The 25,706-nt window shown below is 36.1% G+C and overlaps 1 protein-coding gene, 1 non-coding gene and 1 pseudogene across 7 annotated transcripts in view; all 3 read right to left on the bottom strand.

The window, feature by feature from the left end:
- Window positions 1-25,706, bottom strand: part of ZNF518A (zinc finger protein 518A) — an 80,083-nt gene that overhangs the window by 3,242 nt on the left and 51,135 nt on the right. For 3 of the 6 annotated variants that reach the window (XM_042907693.1, XM_042907690.1, XM_042907691.1), the window contains 4 exons: window positions 19,141-19,291; window positions 16,133-16,182; window positions 15,473-15,596; window positions 8,040-15,323 (listed from right to left, as the gene is read on the bottom strand). In XM_042907693.1, coding sequence (XP_042763627.1) covers window positions 10,740-15,197 — 4,458 coding nt within the window. In that variant the 5' untranslated portion in view covers window positions 15,198-15,323; window positions 15,473-15,596; window positions 16,133-16,182; window positions 19,141-19,291 and the 3' untranslated portion in view covers window positions 8,040-10,739. Of the gene's footprint in view, window positions 1-8,039; window positions 15,324-15,472; window positions 15,597-16,132; window positions 16,183-19,140; window positions 19,292-25,706 lie in introns of those variants that run through there. The other 3 variants (XR_006194322.1, XR_006194323.1, XR_006194324.1) reach the window with 3 other exon arrangements.
- Window positions 8,385-8,542, bottom strand: LOC122202845 (annotated as a pseudogene).
- LOC122202853 lies at window positions 17,034-17,136 on the bottom strand. The gene has a single exon (XR_006194910.1). It is a non-coding gene; the product is annotated as a U6 spliceosomal RNA (small nuclear RNA).

Below are 25,706 nucleotides of genomic sequence, written 5' to 3'. Positions count from 1 at the left end.
GAATAAGGGTTGGCTAGTCCCATTCTAAGTGCTTAGCTTCTTTCTTGTTTATTCTTTCTCACTCTTAAAAATAATAGTAATTTCTACATTTGCCATTTCTGTATTCCTTAGCATCCAATTTCCCCTTTCTAATGGTTAACCAACTTTTACTAGTTGATAATTTTAATGGCATTATTGAGATATAATTCACATACTAGAAAATTTACCCACTTAAAATTATATGATTCAGTGGGTTTTATACATTCAGACCTGTGCAACCATTACCACAATCTGTTTAGAACATTGTCACAATAAAAAGAAATTCCAGGGGCACCTGGGTGGCACAGCTGGTTTGGCATCCAACTCTTGATTTCAGCTCAGCTAATGATCACAGGGTCCTGGGATCAAACCCCATGTCAGGCTCTGTGCTGAGGGTAGAGCTTGCTTGGGATTCTCTCTCTCCCTCCCTGCCCCTCTCACACTTGCTGTCTCCAAAAACAAAACAAAACCAAACAGAAAACCAAACCTCTATACTCATAAGCAGACACTCTCCATTCTCCATCAATTCCCATCATAATTCACTTCTAAGCTATTATGTCTCTATAAACTTGCATACTCTTGACATTTCATAGGAATGGAATCATACCATATGCGTGTCCTTATGACTGGCTTCTTTCATGTAGCATGTTTTCAAGGTTCATCCATGCTATAGTATGTACCAGTACTCCATTTCTTTTTATCTCTAAATAATATATAATACAGATATACCATATTTTGTTTTTCATTCATCAGTTGAGTACATTTGAGCTGTTTTCCACTTTTTGGCTGTTATGGATTATACCACTCTAAACACTTACGTACAAGTTTTTGAGTGAATGTTTTCATTTCTTTTGGGTTTATGTCTAGAAACGGAATTGCTATGTCATGTGGTAATGATATTTAACAGTTTCAGGAATGCCCAACTATTTTCCAAAGCACCATTTTAAATTCTGACCAACAATGTATGAGAGTTTCAGTTTTACCACATTCTCACCAGTCCTTGTTATTGTCTTTTTGATTATTCCCATTTTAAAGAGTGTGAAGTTCTATCTCACTGTGGTTTTGATTTACATTTCCCTAATGACTAAAAAGGTTAAGCATATATTCATGTGGTTATTAGTTATTTGTGTATCTTCTTTGAAGAAATATCTATTCAAATCCTTTGACCATTTTTAAGTGAGTTGTCTTTTTATTGAATCACAATCATTTTAATATATTTTGGGTACATTTCCCATATTAGATATGTGATTTGAAAATATTTTCGTCCATTCTGTGAGTTTTCTTTTCACTTTCTTGAGTTCTTTGAAACCCAATTTTTTCATTTTAATGAATTCCAACTTATCTACTTTGATTGCTGTGTTCTTGGTGTCTTATTTAAGAAACTATAACCCAAGGTCACAGAGATTTACAGCTACGTTTCTAATTATTTTTATAGTTTTATCTCTAACATGTAGTGATCCATTTTGAGTTTAACTTTTATGTATGATACAAGGTAGGTTTACAAATGCATTCTTTTGCACATGGATATCCAGTTGTCCCAGGAACATTTGTTAAAAGACTATTCTTCCCACATTGAAATGCCTTGGCTTTCTTGTCAAAAATCAATTGACCATAAATATATGGGTTTATTTCTGGACTCTCAATTCTATTTCATTGACCTGTATGGTTATTATGTCAGTACTAAACGGTCTTGATTACAGTAGTTTTGTAGAAGTTTTGAAATGGGAAAATAAGTTTTCCAACTTTATTCTTCTCGTCACAATTGTTTTAGCTATTGGTTTTCTGAATGCCCTGCATTTTCACATGAATTTTAGAATCAGTTTGTCAATTTCTGTAAAGAATGGCAGCTGGAATTCTGACAGGGATTGCATTGAATCTGTGGATCAATTTGGGGAATCTTCCCATCTTAACAATATTAAATCTTCCAATTCATGAACATAGGATGTCTCTACATTTATTTAGGTCTTCTTTAATTTCTTTCAACAATGACTTATAGTTTCAGGGTAAAAGTCTTGCATTTCTTTTGCCAAATCTATTTTTATTCCTTTAGATGACACTATAAACGGGATCTTTTTTCCTCAATTTCCCTTAGGATTGTTCATTGCTAACATATGGAAGTAGAATTGATTTTTCTATAGATCTTGTATTCTGCACCCTTGCTTAGCTCATGAATTGATTATAAAAATTTTAGTGGATTCCTTAGGATTTCTCACATACAAGATCGTGTCATCTAAAATTACAGATATTTTTAATATCTTCCTCTCCTATCTGGATTTTTCTTTCATTTGCCTAATTGCCCTGACTAGAACAACCAGTATTATGTGTAATAGAAACTGCGAGAGTGCACATCTTTTCTTGTTCCTGATCTTAAGGGGAAAGTTTTCAGTCTTTCACCTTTAAATGTGACGTTAGCAGTGGCCCTGAAGATACAAGTCCCATTCCTGGCAATAGACAGAACAGATGTCAGTCACAAAGAATTGTAATCATTTGTTTCTTAGTCTGGTGACTTCCTGGAAGACTGGTTCTGTCTGACTTGAAGCTTGCCTGGAGCTAAAGCCGCTACCTAGGGGCAAAGTTGAAACATTAACAGGCCAATGTTTTGGTTACTGCTGCCTGAGGTGATAGACAACATTTGAGGCAATCAACAGACTGATCAAAAAAGCTAGGGAGGACAGCTGGGAAATGAGATGTCCTTAAGGGCTCCGTAAAGTCACCACATATTCCTAGGAATCTAGAAGACAAACATGCATGGTCAGGGCTGTGTGTGTGCTAACCAAAGCCCTGAGAAGCCCCCAAACTGTCATCTCTGACTAACCTGGAGGCTCTATCAAAGTAGTGGAGGCTAAGGCAGAGTTGAAAACTGTCTGGCTGAGTGTTGGAGATGCACCACAAAAACACAGTCCCTGGCAAACATTCTGGGTGCTTTTCCATTCTGTGTGTTTAAGGAAATCTCTGTCCAATCGTTAGCTGACCATTAAGCTAACATAACAGATACTTCAGTGGCCACACATGACAAAGAATACAGACTTTACAAAATTAGTTCAGAAAAGTTACTAGATAAACAACAACTACAACAAGCAGCAATAAAAACAAACCCTGGGACGGAGGAGGGGATGGACAATCTGATTTTCAGAGTTGCCACATTATAATATTTTAAGTGTTCTGTTTTCAAAAAAAAGTACAAGGTTATGCAAAGAAAAAAATATGGCCCATACACAGGGGAAAAAGCAATCAACAGAAATACTGAGAAAGCCCAGGCATTGGATTTTCTAAGCAAAGACTTTAATGAAACCATGTTTAAAGAACAAAAGGAAAGTAAATATGTCTCAACCAAATAGAGAATATGAATAGACAGAAGTTGTGAAACAAAATTTTAACTCTAGAACTTTTCCATTGTAGAGTTGAAAAGTATAATAACTGAAATGAAAATGTCACTTGAGGGGCTCAGCAACAAATTTAGGCAGGCAGAAGACAGAATCTATAAACTTAAAGATAAATCAGTTGACACTGTCCAGTTTGAGGAACAGAAAAAAAAAAAGAAGAAAAATGAAAGCCTAAGAAACGGAGTCAACAAGCATAATGCATATACATAATGTGAGTCTCAGGAGGAGAGAAGAAAAAGAAAGCATTGAAAAGAATTATTTGAAGAAAACTCCCCAAATCTGTTGAAAAATATTGATCTACAAATCCATGAAACTCCAGGGACTCCAAGTTCTCAAAGATATGTATACCCAGACATACTATAATCAAACTACTTTAAAAAAACAAGGGAGAATCTTGAAAGCAGCAAGAGAGAAGTGACTCATCACATACAAGGTCCTCAATAAGATTAACAGCTGACTTCTCTAAAGAAATCATGGAGGCCAGAAGCAGTAAAATGACATAGTCAAGGTGCTGAATGGAAAGACTGCAAACCAGTTCCATGGTCAGCAAAACTATCCTTCAAAAGGGAAGCAAAAAATTAAGACATTCCCAAATAAACATTGCTAGCAGACGTGTCCTACACAAAAATACCAAAGGGAGTCCTTCAGGCTGAAAGGACACCAGACAGTAATTCAAATCCATACAAAGACATGCAGAACTGATCATGGTAATTATAAAAGACAGCAAATGCATTTTTTAACTTTTTTCCTCTCAGTTTAGAAGTAAAATGCATACAGCAATAATTGATGGGCACCCAACTTATAAAGATATAATTTGTGACAATAATAGCATGAGGGGAGGAATGATGTATAACAAAGTTTTTATTACTGAAATGGATACCAGCCAAACTAGATGAAATAGATCAGCTCATAACCTCTTCTAATAAAAATTCTATACATTTTAAAGTTCCTGATTTCTTTTTTGTTTGTTTGTTTGTTTAAGAATATTTAAGAAGACTGCCTAAACAAAGGTCACGGTATTTACTTCCATGAGTTTTCTAGTTTTTGCTTTCATTTTGGTTTATGATCTATTTTGAGTTAACTTTTGTGTATGTAGTATGAGGAGGACTGTTTTTCTTCATTCTTTTTTCCATCTGTGCTTCAGATTTCATAATCTCTCCCCATCTATCTTCAGATTTGTGCATTCTTCTGATGGCTCAAATCTACTGTTGAGCCCCACTAGGAAAAGTCTCACTTTGGCTATTGAACTTTTCAACTCCAGAATTTTGAGTTTTTATTTCCTATCTTTTTATTTCCATTTTCTATTTGATGAGTCACTGTCAGCATTTCTTTTAGTTCTTTAAACTTGGTTTCCTTTAGGTCTTTGAACATATTTATAATTGCTGCTTAACACTTACACTACATCTGGTATCCCTCAAAGGAAGTTTCTATTGACTGCTTTTGCCCGTGTCACACTTTCCTGCTTCTTTGAATGTCTCATAATGTTGTGTTGAAAATAGGACATTTTAGGTAACATATCGTAGGTTCTCTGCATAGTAGTTCTCCTCCCCACTCCTGGCTTAGTTTTGTTTAGTGACTTGGCTGGACTAATTCATGAAGTTTATATCCCTTCACAGTGTGCGGCTTCTGATGTTACTGCCCAACTTGTTTCTCTCTCATTTTTATCTTTAAGCCTGACTTCCTACGGGTTGCTTCTGAGTCAGCATCATTTTATAACCAGCCACTAATTAATGAGGTTATGCTTAAGCCCCCTGAATTAGGGAGATTTACCCCCATCACCACTGGATCTGTGTGGGGCTTGGAGTCTGCTTTGACTGTCTAGGGAGTTGACAAGTTTTGCCCTACATTCTGTCATCTGGACTTGTAGCCCAGATGTTCCCTGTCTGGTTGCTTCTATGTGGTGCAGGCTTGAACATAAACACATTATTTCTGATCACAAGGGATGTCTGTAGTTTTATCCATTCTCTTTGTCTCTCTCCCTGATCTTGTCTTTACGCTTTCTGGCTGGTGTTTATTGGTATTACCAGCAACGGTTAGCCTCCATTTATTGCTAGCTGCTTGTTCTATTGTTTTAAATTTTTTATTTGATTTGTTTTACATTAGCAGTTTGTACCTGCTCTGCTCCAGTCTGTTCCAGGTAAAGTTAGGCCCCTGGTAATGTCAAGTGTGTTGTCAAGTCTTTGAAGCTCACTCAAACCTTCCCCTGAACAGAACAACCCCTGTGCCTTGTGCTATGGAGCATGCTGGGGTGGGGGTGGGGCTGGGGGTGGGGCAGAGTATGGGAAACTGGCTCTTTGTTCAACGTCTCCTAGTTCTTCCCTGCAAAGTAGCTGTGCCAGGAGCTAGAGAAGGACATGGGTGACAATCGTCTATCACCTCTCAGTATGGACCTTCTATAGCCCAGAACCAGGGAGGATGGAATCTGCTAATGTTCATCAGGGGCTGAGTGTGCACAGAATAATAGCTCTTCTGCCCCCCAGAAAGCTAGAAGAGATAGAAGCTGCCGTTTAGATGCCCAGCCCACCAGAGCAGATCTCTTGCAACACAGCTGTGTGGGAAAGGGGGACTTGCACCTAAGAGCAGCTCCTGCCCCGATTCTCCTTACACTGCAGGATTTGAGGGTGGTACAGTGGGCCCCACCAACTGCCACCTCCCACTTGATATGAGCCTTCTGTGGGACACCTGTGTGGAAAATGGGATCTACCAAACAGCGGTATATTTAATATTATACCCAGAGACACTGTGTACCTCCCAGTTAGGTTTTGTGGATTTTCCTTAGGCAGCCTCACACAACTTTTAAATTTATTATTTTGTGGCTCTTATTATAAATGGGTCTTTTTATTATTTCACAATTGATTACTATTAAGTGTTCAGAAAAGCTAATTTTCAGTGTACTCCTTTGGATTTTCAAAATATTGAAATGAAGTTATTTGTAAATAGTATTTTGGTCTCCAAGTTTTTCATTTTGCTTTCCTGTCGTTTTACATTAGCAATAACTTATGAAGTAACTGATGATAACAGGCACCTTAACTGAAAGAAGCAGTTTCAGTCACAAACTGAACATTACCTTCACTTTTGGTTAAAGGACTCTGAAGTATTAAGGAAGAATTCTAAAAGAGCAAAAATGACTTTACTAGGAATGAGCATTTTTATGTTAAGTACATTCTTGGCATTGACTAAAAATCATGATATTTGAAATTGATGTACATATTAACATTCTTCTTACACTATTTACTCAAACGTTTACAATGTCACAATAACGATAAGTACTTTTCAAAGAAAGAAGATTGTTACGTTGGGGGCACTTACTAACAGCAGCTCAAAAGACAGAACTAAAAACAAATAATTCAAAGAAGACTTGGTCAAACACCTCTTCCAAGATATTGGCTACTTCTCAACTGTACAATTAAGAACATACTTAAACCAATGAACACTAAAGTCAACCATGCTGATCCTATTTCAACTCTGCATTATAGGGAAATTTTTCTGCTAATTCTTAACTAGCTAATTAGCAGAACTAGCTAATTCTTTCTACATTCTTAACTAACAACAAATAATGCCCTGAAAATTCCCCCAGCAAGTTTCACCAGATAAGATCCCGAATGGAGTCAAGGCACTTTGCTGAAAATAAGAATGCTGGCAAATTGCTGAAGTAAGGAACAGAGCCAATACCCCAACAGAAATGGTTCATATCCCAAGCTAAAAAAGCAGATGTCAATGGTGGGCGGGGCGGGGGACAATGGAAAAAACATCAGTAAATTAGCTATATGGAATTAATATTGTTTTCACCTCACCTCCATTCTCCCCCCACCCAAGAACTCATTACTTTTCTTAACAGCTATTTCAAATCAGTTAAAGAACTAGTATTTCTCACCTAACCTGAACATAAATTCTCACAACTGTTTGATCTCATTTTTAAACCCTCCATAAGTTACATGACCCTTTGCACACAGATGACCCATCCATTTCAACCACTAATCCTTTTCATTATTTACATTCCCTTCACTTTTAAACACATCTATGTTGGTAACTTTATATGCATACTTTAGTTTTTATACTTTGTAACTTTTATACAGTTGGTGTACATCACAAAAAAACTGCACCAAATTTGTTACTAACTTTAAAAATCCCACTCTAAGGGCAGACCTTTGAGAGAACTGAAACAAGGGTTAGTGAACGGTTTGGTAGGCCAAATTCAGCTCATGGCTCATTTAGGAAGTTATGACAGAGACTAAATGGCCTACAAAGCCTAAATTATTTACTAGCTTAACTTACCCTTTACTGATAAACTTTGCTGACCCCTTAACAAAACCACATTTTTTCATTTAAAAAAATATGTATGTGTGTATATATATATATGTATATATATATCACATTTATATATAGGTGTATATATATATATATATATATATATATATATATATATATATATCACATTTCAATACACTGAGTGCTTAGTAAGATAGAAAGGTAAACTCTTTGAAAGTTAAACTATTTTTTCAATCGAATGCAAATAGGTCCATTTCCTTGGAGATGGCCAACTAGGGGAAAAGGAAACAAATTCCTGACCAAGAAGTTGGACTGCAAAAATAAAACCCTTCCGGTGTAGTCACAACCTCAAATTAGTGGCTATTCCTATTTTAGAGAACAATCTTCAGTTCAGTTTTCAGCTAGGAGAAAAGAAAGGATGGTGGGTTTTGATTTTGGATTTTCCACTCCAGCCAGAGAGAGGTTCCAAGGAAGTTTGCCTTCTTCAGAATAACCTAACAAATCAGAAAAGGGGCTAACTAGAGTATCTGGGGCATGAAGCTTTTTAAAATGGCTTTTAAAACTTTAAGGCAAAAAGTATGCATCACAACATTAGATTTTTACCGGCATGGCTATTCTGAAATGTGTTTTTATAATCCTGCAAACATTGGCATGATAGTTGCTGCTCTCTCTTCTCTAGTCATGGAAGGCAATGAGTTATAATACATCTACCCAGAACAGCAGAGCATTTCAATTCTATTGCTGTTAGGGTACTAAAGAGCATAAGCCTCTGTATGATTCTCCTCATCAGCATAACTATAGTAACTTTCAATTAGCAATAATCGCGCCTCGGATAAACCTCATTGGCTACGATACTGCCACTGCGCAAAGCTAACTATAGTAACTTTATGGTGTTAAGTATTTGTTCTCAAACAAAGTTTCATCTATGATTTTGGGGGAGGGCAAATCCACACTTTATTTGACACAGTTCCCTAGCATAAAAGGAAACAAACTTTTTTGAAATAGAAGTATTTCCCTTTAGAATAAAATTCCCATTTGACTTCAGTACAGTAAAAAAAATTACTGTGTAAACACAAACTTAAGATAAATTTAATTGAAGAAAATTTTCATTACAGAAATTAACAATGCTTATCATTCTTTAAACACCATATACGTTATTAATATATACTGTATATTTCCAATCAACTCCATTCTTAGGCTCAATTTAAGAAACACAATTATAACAGGTTTTATACAAAAAATACTTCACTAGGAAAGTAGACAAACTGCACAAAAAAAGTACATGTATAATGTGCATAGCAAGATAGCTTGAAGCATCTATGTATGGCTTTCTTTAAAATAAAACTTTTGGGGGAATGGGCCCATTTGGGACCTACTGTTACAGTTGACATATGTAAACTGTTTCACATCTTTTAGGCACTTGCTAACAATAGTGTTCAATCCCTGAAAAATGAATTTACCAAAAAAAAAAAAAAAATTCTACATCTAAAATAAAAACCAAGAAAAGGACATGGGTAAAGTCTTACATATTCCTTTTAAATTAAACAACCAGTTTTATTAGTGCATGCACAGAACTAAACTGAAGGAAAATAAACTTTTTATGTCAAAAATTTTCTGTGCAAAATTTACATAACAAACTGAAAGGTACAAAAATATGTACAGGTTTAAATTCTTTCTTATATACAGAAAAGAAGCCCTGAAGTTTTCAGTCAATGAAAATGTTGTAACACTTGTAGTAACAATATAACAAAAATTATACAGTAATTTGTAATACAAGGACTCCGTTATCCAATGATCCAACAAAATTTGATCCAAACTTACACGGTGAAGTTTCAGTCAATGATTCTGTCGTCATGAAAATATCCATTTTAAAACCCTACCTGCTGGGTATGTCCCCTAGGAATCTTTCCTGAAATTTTATGCACTGTCACTGAATCCACTATTAATGCTTCTTTATTTCAACTGCCAACAAGCAGTAAAGAATCTGCTTTGGGCTGTCAATCATACTGAAAAGGTGCTAACAAAAATGGTTTGTCCCAGAGTGTACATGTTTAGACACCTAACAGTAATTAAACAGCAAAAATCTGATTTGCTTTGCTAATCTTGTTTCAAAATACGGTTTCTGGAGAATAATTTTTTATTTTCAAGAAAAGCCATTCCCTTGGAAGTGCGTCTATGGTCCACTTTTTAAATGCATGGCAACCAAGTCAAAAATGGGCCATTTGGTTTAAGAGGGACAAACAATTTAAATCAAATAAGCATAGTTCTGTGCAAGAGAATCACTGGAGATTATCATCAAATTCAGAAAAATGTTCAAGTTCCTTCACGAGACTTCAAACTAGACCCAGAGAGTTTAATTCTTCTTTTGAGGCTTCTCATCTACTACAGTGCTTGACACAGCCATTTAGAAAAAGAAAATCACCTTGGGAGGGTATTCCGATCCTTGATGTGGGACACAGCGTAAGAGAAAAAACGATGTACTTGTCAAAAACTCTCTTCAAGCATCAAGAGGTATAACTGTACTTAGTTACTCTAAGGAACCTAATACCCTTCAAAACAGCTCTATCGAGCAGATGTAAAGTTAAATTCTTTACTCAAGCTCTCTTAGTGTATCTTCACAAATGATGAGGAACTCCTTCAGCTCCATGGTGAAAGAGCTCTCTCCATCTTCAGAGGAGCTACACTTATCAGATTCCTAAGGCTGGTGGAAGAAGAGAGGGAATGCAGTTGTCAGCCGTTACCCTCTACTAAGAGTCCCTAAATAACTAAACTGGGAAAACTGTTTCATCAAAATTTTCTTTAGCCCTAACTTCCCAAGAACACACTTAAAAAAAACGAAATCAAGGTACATCTGTGCTGTGATTACTTTCTTTCAAAACTTATGTGTGCAGTGACAGCATATGCAACTATCACACATAAAACTCTTCTAGTCTCCCATGGAAATACAGCCTACTTTCCGATGTTCAATTTTAGGTACGTACTGAAGTAGACAATTACCTTAAGGTAATTCAACCCACTGTCTTCTTCTAAGACCCTTTTACTTCTCTGTTCCTTGGTAACTACAGTAAATTATTCTAATATATTCCAATCACGAGTAGCTTCCATTAAATGTCTCTGCCCATGACCAGCCCAAGCATCCTGATTGTCAAATACTCTACCACAAAACCAACAGTTAAATTTAGCTTTTGGAACATTTTCAGAGGTAGTTTTCACGATCTGATAATTGTTTTTGCTCATCTTTTTGAGTGTTAATTTTAGCACAAATCTTTCTTTCACAGAACTAACAGGTTTAAATGTTTTATGCCTCTTGGAAAAATCATCATAAATTGTTTGTGAAGCATTACCACAAACCGGTTTCAGTAAAGCATCGATAGTTCTTTTTGACAATGAAACCTTAAGTACACGTCCATTAAATTTAGCGATAGTTTTCATTACACTTACTACTTCTGGGGCATCTGCATCAGGATGATTCAAAACTACAACTGGCTGGTTTCTCCTAGGACATTTCACAAGCTGTGTGGAACTAAATGGGAAAAGCCGCAAAGTTCTGACTGCATCTTTTGAAAGCCTCGGTCTGCTAAATCCAAACGATTCACGGACAGCTTCAGGTTTTGCCTTTTCTTTACACTTTCTATGTAATGTTGCCTTTTTTCTTGGAGGTTCTTGGTAACTATCCCTACACTTTCGTTTACAGTTCCTGTTTCTAGATACAAAGGCAGTTTCAGAATCTTTACTTCTTACATGAGTTTTTATTCTTGGAAAATTTTTTTTGGAAGTCTTTTTTCTATCGAAGCTTCTCTCAATTGTACAATTTGTTTTACACCTTAACACCCTGGTGTCTGAACGGTCAGTGAAACACACTGGTTCCTCAGAAGATTCTGGGCATGTCGCAGTAGAAGTTATCACAATTTCATTTGCTGGCATCATATCATCTAGTAAGAAGGGTAAGGCATCTCTAGAAGATTCTGGCTCTCTCTGCTCTCCTCCTGTAGTCTGATTAGATGGTACTTTGTCTTTCTGCAATGAGGATGCAGAGTTGTTTACAGACAGATTGTTAGCAGCAGTCACATTTAAAACAGGGTTAAAAATTTTCAGCAATATTTTTTGTGGTGTTCCTTCAGGTTTCTTTGGCTGTATGTTTTGATAATACGTACTATTTTGGACTAATTTGGGCTTAAGCAGCTCAGTCTTATTTGGCATCACACACTTTAAAAAAACAGCTTGTTTGCCATCAGGCAAGAGGGTATAAAGAGGTGGTTTGGGAAAAATCTCATTCTGCTGTTTTACTGATTCCACAATATTCAACTTGGTGCCCTGGTGCTCAGAAGCTACATTAGGAGTAGGAACAGCTTTCACTGAAGAACTTGCTGATGTTTTAATAATGTACGGGCCTTTTAATGGCAGACTATTTTCGGGACTACTTTTCATGCTCAAGCAACTGCCAATGCTGGAACATAGTGCAGGTGTCAGACAATTACTGTTTGGTTCCACCTTTAAAAAAGGTGTTCTGCAAGGCTCCTTAGCTGTAGTTCCACAAGCTTGAGCACTCTCAGTTTTGACAGTGGAAACACCTTCAAGTTTCCCATGATTAAATGTTAAAATCATCCCGGGTTTCTTGTTTAAAAGAAGAGAAGCAGGTACACCTTGTGTGTTAACCAATGGAAGCGGTCTTCCTGAAACAACATGTAATCCAGGCTTGTTAGCAATGTGCAGTGGTACAAAAAAGCCTTTTGGAGTCTGAACAAATATAGCTTTTTTTGGTTCTGAATTTAGAAGTGGACTCTGCCTATATAAAGAACCTAAATTTTGTGTAGTGGCTCGCAGTTTATCTTTTACGAGCTGCTGTGTTATTATTGCATCTGACTGAGTCTTAAGTAATGTGCCAATACCTGAAATTCTAGGTGCCTTTTCTGAATCTCTCACATCTTGTGATATTGACAGATTTTGTTTTTCTTTTCCACTACACTTTAAATTCAGATCATTTATAGGCACATTAATCCCTATACCACCAGATGGAATTGGGAAGACGCCTTGTACTTTGAAGTCTTTTGAAGATTCAACTATTTTGCCTTCTCCCTCAGGTTTCTGAAATGACTGGTCACAATGAAGTGGCGGGCCTTTATCTGGAGTCTTACTAGAGTCCTGTTTTACATCAGATTTTGTTTTTAACTCATCCTGAAGTAACTGGTTTACTTCAGGGGGCAAAAATTCTGATGCCTGTTGGCTGTGGAGAGAGAAAACAGATGTGATTCTAGGCATCATAGGTGACTCAACATTAGAAATGTCATCCCACTTAGATTTTTCAGTCATATTCTCTAAATTTTGATTTTCATTAGTGTAGAAGTTCTGTCCGTCAATGTTTTGTCCTTTTTCTAACACACATTGTTCTTCAATTTCAGCTTGCGTTTTTAAAGTTCCATCTTTAGTATTTAACAAGCTAAGAGATGCTAACATGCTATCTGGATTTGAGCTCTCCTTTCGCACCAAAGATAAAACTGATTCACTTATTGGTTGTTGAACAACCGTTTTGCTTGATGAGGGTTCTTTTTCAGACACTGCTGTTCCTGAAAACCTACGACGTTTATTAGAATTGTTTACTTTTGAGTAATTATGAAAGGGTAATGATCCGTGGTTGGAAGATTCAACAGGTAACTCAGAGCTGACATAATTAATGCAATAGTTATGCATATCTCCGCTGTTGTATGCATTTTGTTTGGTAGCAGAGTTGACTTTATCTGGACTTCTAATGGCAGCACCTGATATCTCAGGGTGACTCTGAGGAATGTAACTTCCCCATAAGTCAATATTATCTTTTGTTTCAACTTTTGTGGCCAAATTCACTGATGCTGTAACCAATCCTGATGCTGACAAAGATGACACACTTTTTTCATCATCCACTGTTTGAAGCAGATTACCCGTTTGAGATAGCAAAGCCATTTCTTTTTCTGATAGGACTTTCCCTGAAAGTAGAGGAGATGAGCACGAAAATGGAGTAGTTGCTTTCATGTAAACGGTGTCACTTAACTCAGTTGTTACTCCTGCTAAAAATCCAGTAGTGTCCAGTGTCTGGGGCTGCAAACTGCCAGTACCATCTTTTGCAGCATCTGACTGTGAGCCTGGTGAATATAAATTCTGTTTACTGGTAGGCAACAATTTTATTACAATATGTTGTTTTCCATCCACCATCTTAAAACCCATAAAATCAGCACTGTAGTTAGCAGGAATTGTTATTCTATTATTTTTCACCATCAACACTGTAGGTCCTTGTACAGCAGTCTTCAAGAAACCTAGAGTCGAATGTGATCCCTCTTCAGCTCTATTATATTGCCCAGTGGACAGAAGAGTTGGCTTTTCTGACCCTAACTCAGCAGGTTTATCATTATTCTCACAGTGTGGTCTTTCGTCCTTTTCTTCATTTAAATGTTCTTGAACAAGATGGCTCTGGTCTTCAGATTTAGCCTGTGTTTTGTTCAGTTTTTTTAGCACTTGAGTGTTTTTTTCTATACTTCGGTCGCTTCCATTGTTGATCTTCTTGCGTTTCCAGAAGGTCTTCCTTGATGCATCTATTCTGTATCTTTTCAGTATCAGCTTAAGTCCTGAACTCTTTGTCATCCTTTTTTCATATTTGTCTTTTTCCAGTTTCTCTTTCGCATATAAGTGTTCTTTGTGCAAAGTTATAACATGTCTTACGAGGTGCTCTCTCTTAGTGGCACCATAGCTACAATATTGACAAGTGAAGGGAAATGTACCAGAATGAATGTGAAGGTGCTTCTGAAGCTCTCCTTTGGTAAAACATATATGATGGCATTTACCACATTTATAATGGATTTCATTATGTCTATGAATGTGCTGAACAAATGTGCCAACATCCTGGGTGGAGAATTTGCACTTTTCACATTGAAAATTACCATTTACACAATGTGTGGATGTAAAATGCTTTGTCAAGTCTAATAAAGTATACACACTCTCATTGTTACAAATGTCACATTTTACTAAAGTGCTTCTGTGTGTCCGTCTGTGTTGTTTAAATATCTGGAAGTCATTTGCTGAAAAACTGCACATTTCACAAGGATATGAAGGTAATTCACCACGGTGCCACATCTGAAAGTGTTTCTGTAAATCATTTGGGCTATATCGAGTGCTATCTCGGCATTTTAAACAGTTGAAATTGAGTATTTTTGCCGACATTTTTAAGCCCTCTTCTTCAACTCTCTCAGACTTCTGGAGCAGCATACACTCCTCTACACAGCTTACAGTCTTTATACTGATAGATTTTCTTGCAGTCTGTGGTTGACGCTGAAATAACTTTCTGTATTTGTCAACTTCATGTTTCAAAAAGACTTCATTTGGAATATTTATCTTCGGCAAATCGATTTTCACATTTTTTAGTTCATAATGAAAACGACTTTCTGAAATTTTTGGCCTAAGCACTGATCTAATAGTATCAACTATCTCATTTTTCACATCATAATTTTTTAAAATAGTTTGTTTTTCATCAAAAAATAACTGTTTCTGTTCAGATGGCATGATTTAACAAAAAAAAAACCCAATTTCTTTTTTCTCTAAAAACTGAAGTTACTTGTAACTTAAACAGGAAACAATACTGTTGCAAGACATCTTCAAAATACGAGGATTTTTCCCACATTAACTCACCTGAAATCAAACAAAGAATTGAATTTTCATCACGTAAGCATCAGTAATTTTCATTAATTTTAAAGTTCATTTTGATACAAAATGCCAATGTCGATCAAACACATAAAAAGAGATAGAAAAGACTGTGGAGTACTTCGAGGACAGCTTACCAAGAGGTAAGAGTTGGAAGCAGAGATGGCGCTAATCAGGAAGTCAGCAGCTACAAGCTCTACCTGCAGCCACTCTCTGGGACACCAGGCAGGCTTCGACTTCTCTGCACCTCGGTTCTGTCATCTAAAGAAAACCACAACTGGATAAGCACCCTTAAGCTCTAAGATTGTTATATGAAATTGATATTACAATCTTTAAACAGGATTTCAAAAATCTTAATGAGAGCCATAAAAATTTCAGTTCCAATTACACACATGTACTAGTAACTTTCTCCCTTCCTTAGCTGCCCCTATAGCTATTACCCTCTGAGAAATTCAACAGACTTCCCTCCAGATTGTCTACTTCCTTAGTGCCTCAGGGATAACCTATGTTTAAAATAAGTTTCACTTATCTAACAACAACAAAAAGACATTATGTGCTCTTTCAAGTTATCACTACTAAATGGTGTTAAAAAAAAAGAGAGAGAGAGAGAGAGAGGGAGAGAAATGAGAAGGAATAACACATTTTGCTGGGGTACGATTAAGTCCACCTACTACCTTTTTGGTTCCTGACCATCTTGGCTCTTTGTCCCTAGAACCCAGGTACATGGCAGCAAGGAAAGCCGCTGGCATAGGAGAAGGCACCCATTACTACCTGCCTCCATTAATTCCAACACTTACTGGTTTGTGTTACTCTAGACAAGTCTCAATCTCTGTCTTCGTTTCTTCATCTATAAAGTGAAAAAGAAAAATTAGCACTTCCCCTTTCACAGGGCTGTTGTAAAGATTAAATAAGAAAATATATGTAACGGTATCCTGTAAAGTGCTATATAAATTGTAGCTATCACTACTGTAATTACCATGGAATGACACATTATGAGTCAAACTGCAAAGGAATAAAAAATAGTAAAACAGTAAGATGTGATAATACATCGGTGAGATTAAAATCTGAATACTGAAGGTTCAGTAGAATATCAAAATGTGTACTGGAAAAATTGTCTTCTCTTACTTTTGTGATCTTAAATATATATTGTGAGTAACAGAAAACTAGATAAACTAAAGAAAATAAAGTGTAAATCACACTGAGGTTCACCCATAATGTCTATTCAAAGGTCTCAGCTTTAAATTTCAATTAATCTAGGGGCACCTGGCTGATTTAGTTGGAAGAGCATGCAACTCTTGATCTCGAAGTTGTGAGTTCAAGCCTCACATTGGGCAGAGAGATCAAATAAATAAAAACTTTAAAAATGTTTTCAATTAATCTAAGTAACAAGAAACATTACTATTTCAGAAGTCCTTTATTAAGAAACCACAGATAAAAGTTACATCACATACATATTAAGAGACTCTTAATATTTCTCACACTTAGTAATTTTGGTTGGGTCTAAAAAACACATTCTTTAGTAGTCTCAAATATATAAATACTAAACTGATAATTCATTAGTAGGGTACCAGTCTACTGAATTTTTTTTTAATAGTGAAAAATCAGAATTTCACTATTCAGGGTTACACACCATCCTCTGACTCATATCATTTCCTCAGAGTTCATCTGCCGTGGGTGGCAGGACACTCGGGAACTGCACGAAATACGGAACGCTTCCCGAATCTGCGTGTCATCCTTGCGCAGGGGCCATGCTGATCTTCTCTGTATTGTTCCAACTTTAGTATAAGTGCTGCCAAAGCACACACTGGTTTCCTAAATGTTTTTACAGACTGTGTCTAACTCAGTAAATTATTAAAATTTTTACTAAAAATTCACTATATTATTTAAAGCTCAATGTAAAAACTTTTCCTTCAAAAGTAAGAAAAACTAACAAATGGCCAGAAGAAAGTTCGTGACACCTGGTGGATACTCCACACCAACTGAGAAGATTCCCTGCAGACTGTCACATTCTCAACAGTGACCAGCATCATAATCACCTATGGAGTCTTCCCCATACCAGAATCTGAGGGTGAGATTCAAACATGTGAAACTTTTAAGAACACCTAAAATGGTTCTTCCCCATTTGCCTAAATATCATATTATGGTCACTCTGGACCATCCATACTCAAGCCTTTCTATTATACATGTAATCAAGAGGAGACTATATCGTGGGTTTTTTAAATTTTTCTTTTTTTAATGTTTATTTATTTTTGAGACAGAGAGAGACAGAGCATGAGCAGGGGAGGGGCAGAGAGAGAGGGAGACACAGAATCTGAAACAGGCTCCAGGCTCTGAGCTGTCAGCACAGAGCCCGATGCGGGGCTTGAACTCACGAACTGTGAGATCATGACCTGAGCCAAAGTCGGACGCTTAACCGACTGAGCCACCCAGGCGCCCCATCATGGGTTTTATTATAAAAGGTAAATTGTTTCTTGTGGTAACAGTACATGTGTCCAAAAATATATAGGTAATGCTAAAAATAGATTGATAGGATTTCAAATTTCATCGATTCCATTTCAAAATATCTGTACAATTTAAAATTTTTCTTATAACATAACACATACCCCAGAGTCTGGCAACCAGTTTAAAAATAGGATTTTAAACAAGTCAACCAACCAAAACTTACTAATAACAACTGTGACTGTGAGGCATTTTGCTGGGTGCTATGGAAAGAGTCAAAAACATCGTCTCTACCCTACTGCAGCTTACAGTCTAAAGGAAGAGGCAGGACATATACATTAATACATTGCTTGTTCAGAGTTGACATTTCAGCAACCCCACCGTTCCAGGACACAAAGAATAGAAAATAATTAAGTGGGATACATGGCAGCCAAAACAGAGTTCACAAATTCCATCCATTAAAAAGTGCATGTCCTTTCCTCATAGGCAAAACAATTAATAAAAGGGACCACCTTATTAAGAAATCCACTTAGCTTTTACTTAAGTTTAGTAACTGCTAAGTAATCAATACTGAATATCAATATTTTTTTATATTTAATGTATGGCATGTACAATACAGCATTAGGGGAGTTTGTGTATTTTAGGTAGTTTGGGGTTTTTCACCCTCAAATCTGAAATGGGGAAAATCTATTTGTCTTCAACTATGTTCAACCTAAGTATGCAGAAGCAATCAAAGACGACACCTGGTAGCAAATTACAATATGGTTACCACCTATGGGCAAAAACATGTATTGTGTTGTGAACACGTCAGAAAACAAAAAAAAGAATGAGGAATTATAATCTTCCAACCTACTAGCTAATGCTCTTTTCACTACAGTTCAATCTTTACCTTACCAACAAAGATTACTGATTTTAAATCTGCCATTGAAACTACTGTCCTCTCTCTACATATTACTACCTCATAAGACTTAACCAACATCTCATCAAGCCTTGAAATAATACTATTTGCATAAAGTATGCCTGGCCCTTTCAAGTAACCTGGAGAGTTTCCTGCATCAAGGTGGCAACTTAAGCCATTTGATTTCCTTCTTCCAACTGCCCACTGAAACACAAACCAAAAAATACAATAAAGAAAGACCTACAAAATGACAAGAAACTAGAAAAAGATTCCACACACATACTGCAACGTGTTTGCTAAGATAGAGTCCAGAGAGAGGAGAGTGAATACAAATGCTAATTCACTGCCAAGCACCACTCTCAAGGAAGAATTTCACTAGGGGACATGCATTTAACTAACATATAATAAGCATCTATTATGCCCTAAGAAAGTAAAGGACATAATTCAGCCTACTCCTTCCCTACATACCTTGGGATTCGAGGAAGTGAGGACTTGAGAGGAAGATCATGTGGTACCCTTTGGGGAGACAGAAAGCTCGGGCTGAGGTACGGGAAGGAAGAGAATGAATCCAGAGTTTTGAGCTAGGTCCAGGGGCCGAGCTGGGAGTTGCTAGCACCAGCTGTTGAGAAAGATATAAAGAGAAAATTATTTCTGAACAAAGATAAATCTTCCTCTATCCATGCCTATCTTCCTCTGTTTAACAGTTCTGTCCTTTATCGACATAAGTAAATTATCTCTAAGCTGTCAGGAAAAAATTACATTAGCTTTCCACCTCCTTTTAACTAAAAAACTGAAAAAAAAAAAATTTGGTTCATTCTTAAAGATTTATCTCCAGACACCTGGGTGCTTAAGTTGGGTGAGCATCTGACTCTTGATTTCAGCTCAGGTCACCATCCTGGGGTTGTGGGATCAAGCCCCATGTCAGCTCTGCACTGAGTGTGGAGCCTGCTTAAGATTCTCTCTCTCAAAAAAAAAAAAAGGTGGGGAGGGGAGTAGGCAGAAACATCACTAGCTGAAACAGCTCAACAAAGAGAAAACAACTGAGCACTGAGAAACCCTTCCTCATTCCCACCATTCAGCAATGAAAAATAGTAACTACATGACCACTACTGCAGGAAAAAGAAGGCTTAGAGGGGAAGAATCAAGTAGTAATTGGCAATTTTAGCAAGACCTGAGATGATATACTAAAAAAAGAAAACTAAGAACATATTGTCATGAAGGAGAGAAAAAAGTAGTAGATAGCAGAGAAATAATGATTTTGAAAACAAGAAAAACATTTTGAGTTTTGGGTTGTTTTTTTTTTTAAAGACCTGAATTTTCAAAATCAAAAGTTCCTCAAAAGCCAAGCAAGATTAGTGAGAAGAGAATATAAACCTCAATGTTTACAACTTATCCTAGTCAAATTTTTGAGTTTAAAAAGAAAAAATGAAATGCTACAAAAAAAAAGGTAGAGAGGGAGAATTATCTAAAAAGGTATCTGATTTTTCATCAACAATGCCAACTTTAAGCAGAAATTAATATTAATCAGACATTTTAGTCATAATTCTAAATGTTAGAATATATCTGAGGAAAACTGATTAACCAAAGAATTAATTCTATACCTAGGAAAATGCATGAGGGAAAAGTACAATTTTAGATGTGCAAAATGATTTAGAGAATACGCTATACATGTACTCTTTCTGGAATAAAGTTTCAAGTAAATACTTCAGCAAAATCAAATTTCAATCAGAAAAACAAGGACTAAAAGAAAGGAATAATGTGTTATAGAAGAAATATCTGTCAATAACAAAATCTACAAAATAGAAATAAAAGTAAATATTTTGTTAATAGTTAAGAAAAGCAAAAAAAAACCAGAAGAGGGGAACATTCACAACATGACAAATAGGTAAGGAGTCCTTAAAGAAAAATTAATAGGAAACAGGAAACATGACAATAGCAACAACTTCCTAAATGCTGGAAAGCAGAAAAAGTAAATGACCCTGCAGACCCAAGAAAACTAAATCCCAGACAGACAGTGGCGAAAGCTAAGAACTAACCTATTTTACACTCTGAAACTTTGAAAGGCTTAGGAACTGGCAGTACTAAGTAACTATGAAATGGGAAGAAGGGAGGAGAAAGCTAAAACAAAGAGAAATTTGGAGAAAGCTGCTTGAGTTCTGGTTCGATGCCAAGATTCCCTTTCTCACTCCAGGCTAGGTAACTGCTATTTCCCCACCACAGCAGCAGTTTATTCTCTGCAAAAAGTAAACACAGTCTCTTAAACAGGGGATACCAGACACAGGTGAGAGAGTGGGTACCATATCAAAAGCAAGAGGATTAAATGACCATATATGGATGAAATATAAACCTCACCCCAGGCCCCTTTTCCCCCCTTCTACGTTGACTCCTAGGCCAAAATAAAATAGTGCTACTAAAAATATGGTCCTGCCGATGGTCCATAAAACATCTGTCACTAGTCCATGACGACATATGTATGCAAACTGAGAGTAAGCATTTAGAAACTACTGTAGCAAATTGACAGAGTTAAATTCATATCTGTTGAATCGAACAATAAACATTTTGACTTGTATTTTGTATGCCTTCGTTTTTAAAATTTCATTTTCTAGTAACAGAGTCACTATGATATACTAATGATACAATCTTTACAAAGAACAGTTTGCTATGTATATATTCATTTATATTTATTATAAACAATTCATAGTTATGTTACATATAGTTACATACACAATAGTATATATTTTTTAATATACAAGAAAATATAAATCTATACACAACTGGAAAGCAAGTATAGAACTACTGATTCACTTCTAGAAAGGTATCTTAAAGGTAATAATCATGCTCATTGCAGCATCGCTTACAAAATCACAAAATCAAAAATAACAAAATGTCCACCAATAAGTAAATTATGGTATTTTCACAGGGAGCCTGGATGGCTCAGTCAGTTAAGTGTCGAATTCTTCATTTCAGCTCAGGTCATGATATCATGGTTTGTGAGATCAAGCCCCACATCAGGCTCTGCGCTGACAGCAGGGAGCCTGCTTGGGATTCTCTCTCCCTCTCTCTCTGCCCCTCCCCTAGTTGTGTGTGTGTGCGCACTCTCTGTCTCAAAATAAATAAGCTTTTAAAAAAAAAAGATTAAAGAAAATAGTAAAATAAACAAATTATAGTATTTTCATTTAATGGAATATTATTCAGTTTTAAAAACAATACTGCAAACCTACATTTATTGATAGGAAGAGATCCAAGATGCATTCAATGAAAAAAAAAACAAGAAACAAACAGTAGACATATTAGGGTTTAATCTGCTCAAAAATTAATAGGTGTATAGAGAAGAGACATAGACCCATACAGACTCATAGTAAGAAGTCAGGAATACACACATAAAAATGTTTATAGTGATTACTAGTGTATCCTAAGTCACTGTTTCTTAAAATGTTGTCCTTGGATCACTACGGCCTCCACATTGGCATACCTCCTTATCACAGGATAAGCAAACAGCTTACATTTTGATGTGAGAAGAATGACCTCTTTGCGTCTAGACCACAGTTATGAAACTTTATCAAAAAGTGGTACGAAGCCACGAAAATTTTGAAATTCTCAAACAAAGCAAGTGAATTCTGCCATAAACCAACTGAGTTTTTTCTGAACAAACCTGATGCCAGCACAAAATTGTGGGATGTAGACACTAAAGGGTGGAAATCAAAACAAAATAGGTATCATTCAACACTACACTCCTCACATCAGTACACAAGTACCCAATCACACCTCTGCAGAAAAGACTGTATAACAGCCATAAAGTTGGAGGTGAACATAATGCTCAACGAATATAAAATCATGCTATTAGAGGTCACTCATTGTATATAAATTCATGCTATTGAGAAGCAATTTTTTGCTTATTTAATAATTTGTGAGCCATGATGTTACCTAAAAAAGTAAAAAGGTTGGCACTACCAGAGTAACAGTTACGAATGCAGTTATACATTCATAAAAAGTTTTATGTATTTTACATAGAAAACAAATGGTAATCAACCAATATGCTTCCTGATCTCAATACACTGTTAAAAGAAAGACACTAAAAAAATAATAAAAACTTTTTAAAAAGAAAAAAGATAAAGAAATAGGAAAAACTGTAACGATCTAAATTCAACTATTTCTTTCTATACAGGTATCCCCTGCTTTTTGAAAGTTCACTTTTCAAAAAGTCTGCATTATGCCACTTCACTTACAAGACCTACATTAGTATGTTTTTGCTGACCAAAAGACATGGTTTTACAAAAAAAGGTAAAGAGCAGAAACAGCTTTCAGCCTTTGTTTGCAGCGAGCTCTTATAGAGGCAGCGCACACCCCAAGCAGTGAGTGGCACCACCAAGCTCCTTCCCCAGGAACTACAAATCAACATGTCAGCATTCAACATGGCCATAGCTCTGAACTGTGTTTGTGAGCATCTGTGCTTTTATCGCGATTATTTCTGCCTCCACCAACAAGATATGCCTCAAGATATCAGAAAAGCCTAAGACTAAGGTTATTTTTTGGATCTGAGAACACCCAAAACTTTTCCACCTAAAGGAATGGTAATTGTTTCTTCACTTTATACCATTTTCAGCCTACAAAAGGTTTCATAGGACCACTCTTGTTTCAGATAGTGAAGGAAACCTGTATACTATACAATGAAATGAAGAGCAAGTATAATGTTGAACTGTTTTTACATTAGTTAAGCATATTATTCTTTAATAAAGTGCTGGTTTTGACCTGACAAAATTTTATTCAGAATTTTCTGCTATCTTTAATAGTTTTGATGTTGGCATTATGGAGAATATGTAAAATGAAATTGGAATAACTTCCACAATTTCATCTCCTCTGGAATTAGTTCACTAAACATGAAAATTGCCTACTCCTTAAAATTACACGATTGCACCAAAAATACCACATGAGCCTGGTACCTCTTTAGATTTTAGGTCTTCCAACCTTTGCAAGCTCTTCTACAGTTTCTGGGCTCTTCAGGGTTTCCACTGCTTGAGCCACTTTAGGCAATTTATATTTTCCTTGAAAATAATAAATTTCCTACACATTGTCTAAGTATACTCCCATAAACTGCACTTTTAACAATCCATCTTACATAAATAAAAGTACAACATATGTATCGGTATCACTTAAATGTTCATTTGTAGGAAAATGATTAATTATGCAACATCCATCCACACGAAAACATTATAAACAAAAAGATGTACGTACTGAATTGATTTCATTGTGAATTTTTTTGTTTGTTTTTAAAAAAGGAAGTTGCAGATGACGGCATATAACACATTTTTAAATTAGGAGGAAAGATCCCCATTTTCATGTCAGGAGAAAAGATAGTATGAGGGTATGTTTGCATAAGCATAGACAAATCTATAGAAAGATACGTCCTAAACTACTGACAACAGATTAATTTCTTTTAGGGAATGACAGCATGGCATAGCAGAAGACAAACGTACCCAAACAGCAGGGAGAGAAGCATCAGCTTTCGTAAGTACTCCTGAGTGAAACCAAGAGGGCAATGTTACTACCACCAAGGCTTTACTGCGGCCTGCATCTATTCCTGCCCTTGAATTCTAGGAAATCTGTATCCTTAAGATAAATTCCTCCTTTTCAGATTACCCTAACTTACACTAGCTTAAGCTAGTTTTATTACTTGTAACTAAAGACTCTTAAGGCATTAAGTTGATAGATCAATGCTGACTGCATTTAATTCACAGAAAGGTAGGTTTTGTGATGATCCTTTAAAGAGGAAAGGACTTAAACTTGCAAGAAAGGAGCAAAGGCTATCCAGACCAGAAAAATGGAGTAACACTGAAGAAAGGCATTTTTCTCTCATGGCACTGCAGGATTGAGATCACAGAGAATGTGTATAATAGGGAGGTTAAGTGAGAACAGACTACAGAGGACAGATTTGAACTTGAAATGAAAGGTAACCAGGAGCCATGGCTAGCCCATGAGCAGAGAGAAGTTATAAAGGCACTATTTTAGAAATATTATTAGAACGCTACTAGAAAGCAAGATATATTGGAGACAGTAAAAATAGAAGTTGGAAAATCAGAGGACTAAGTGACAATCCACATAAAGAGTAAGGAACCACAGAACTGGCAGTGTTCGCATATTAAGAAACACACAGAAAATTTTTAAAAAGATGATTCCTAAAGTAAAACGCCAAGGATAAAGAACATTTGAATAGAATAAATCAAAAAGCATCATTCTTAGAGTTTTGTTTGCTGTCTACAACAGACTAAAAAGCAAAGACATTTTACAGTCTTTAGCTTTATTGAAACGGTATAAAAAGGAAGAATCTATATGCTCTTTATTACATTCCAGTTGCTTAAACAGTAAACAAAGAACTAAAAAATTCTGATTTTAGCTTTGCCCCATTTGTAACTTAGCACGTAGCTCCATAACCTAACTTGTCACATTACACAGATGGAAAGACTAATATAATTAGTCATTATTTTGTATAACAATTTCATTCCTTGAGTCACCAAATTTTTTCTACAGAGATAACTGATTTCAAAACAGTCATATGAATATATAACTAGAGGTAAAACAAAAGCAGCATGCATCAGTAGAGCTTACTGAAAAAATGTAAAGTTCTGTCTAAAAGGGATCTAGAAGAAAACACAAAAAACCCTAAAACATATTTTCAAAGCAGAACCATATAACGCCTTCAAAACAATAATCTTTTCATGACTTGAAACATACACTCTGGGCTTACTTTTTTTTATAGCTGTTTTAAGTATTTAAAAAGTTTACCTACAGGGCTAATAATACCTATCATATTTTATTTTTTATTTATTTTTTTAACGTTTATTTATTTTTGAGACAGAGAGAGACAGAGAGAGACAGAGCATGAACGGGGGGAGGGTCAGAGAGAGAGGGAGACACAGAATCTGAAACAGGCTCCAGGCTCTGAGCTGTCAGCACAGAGCCCGACGTGGGGCTTGAACTCACTGACAGCGAGATCATGACCTGAGCCAAAGTCGGACGCTTAACCGACTGAGCCACCC

Source organism: Panthera leo, chromosome D2, assembly GCF_018350215.1.
Source record: "Panthera leo isolate Ple1 chromosome D2, P.leo_Ple1_pat1.1, whole genome shotgun sequence".
In the NCBI taxonomy this organism is placed as follows: Eukaryota; Metazoa; Chordata; class Mammalia; order Carnivora; family Felidae; genus Panthera; species Panthera leo.
This window is presented reverse-complemented; position numbering and strand designations above follow the sequence as displayed.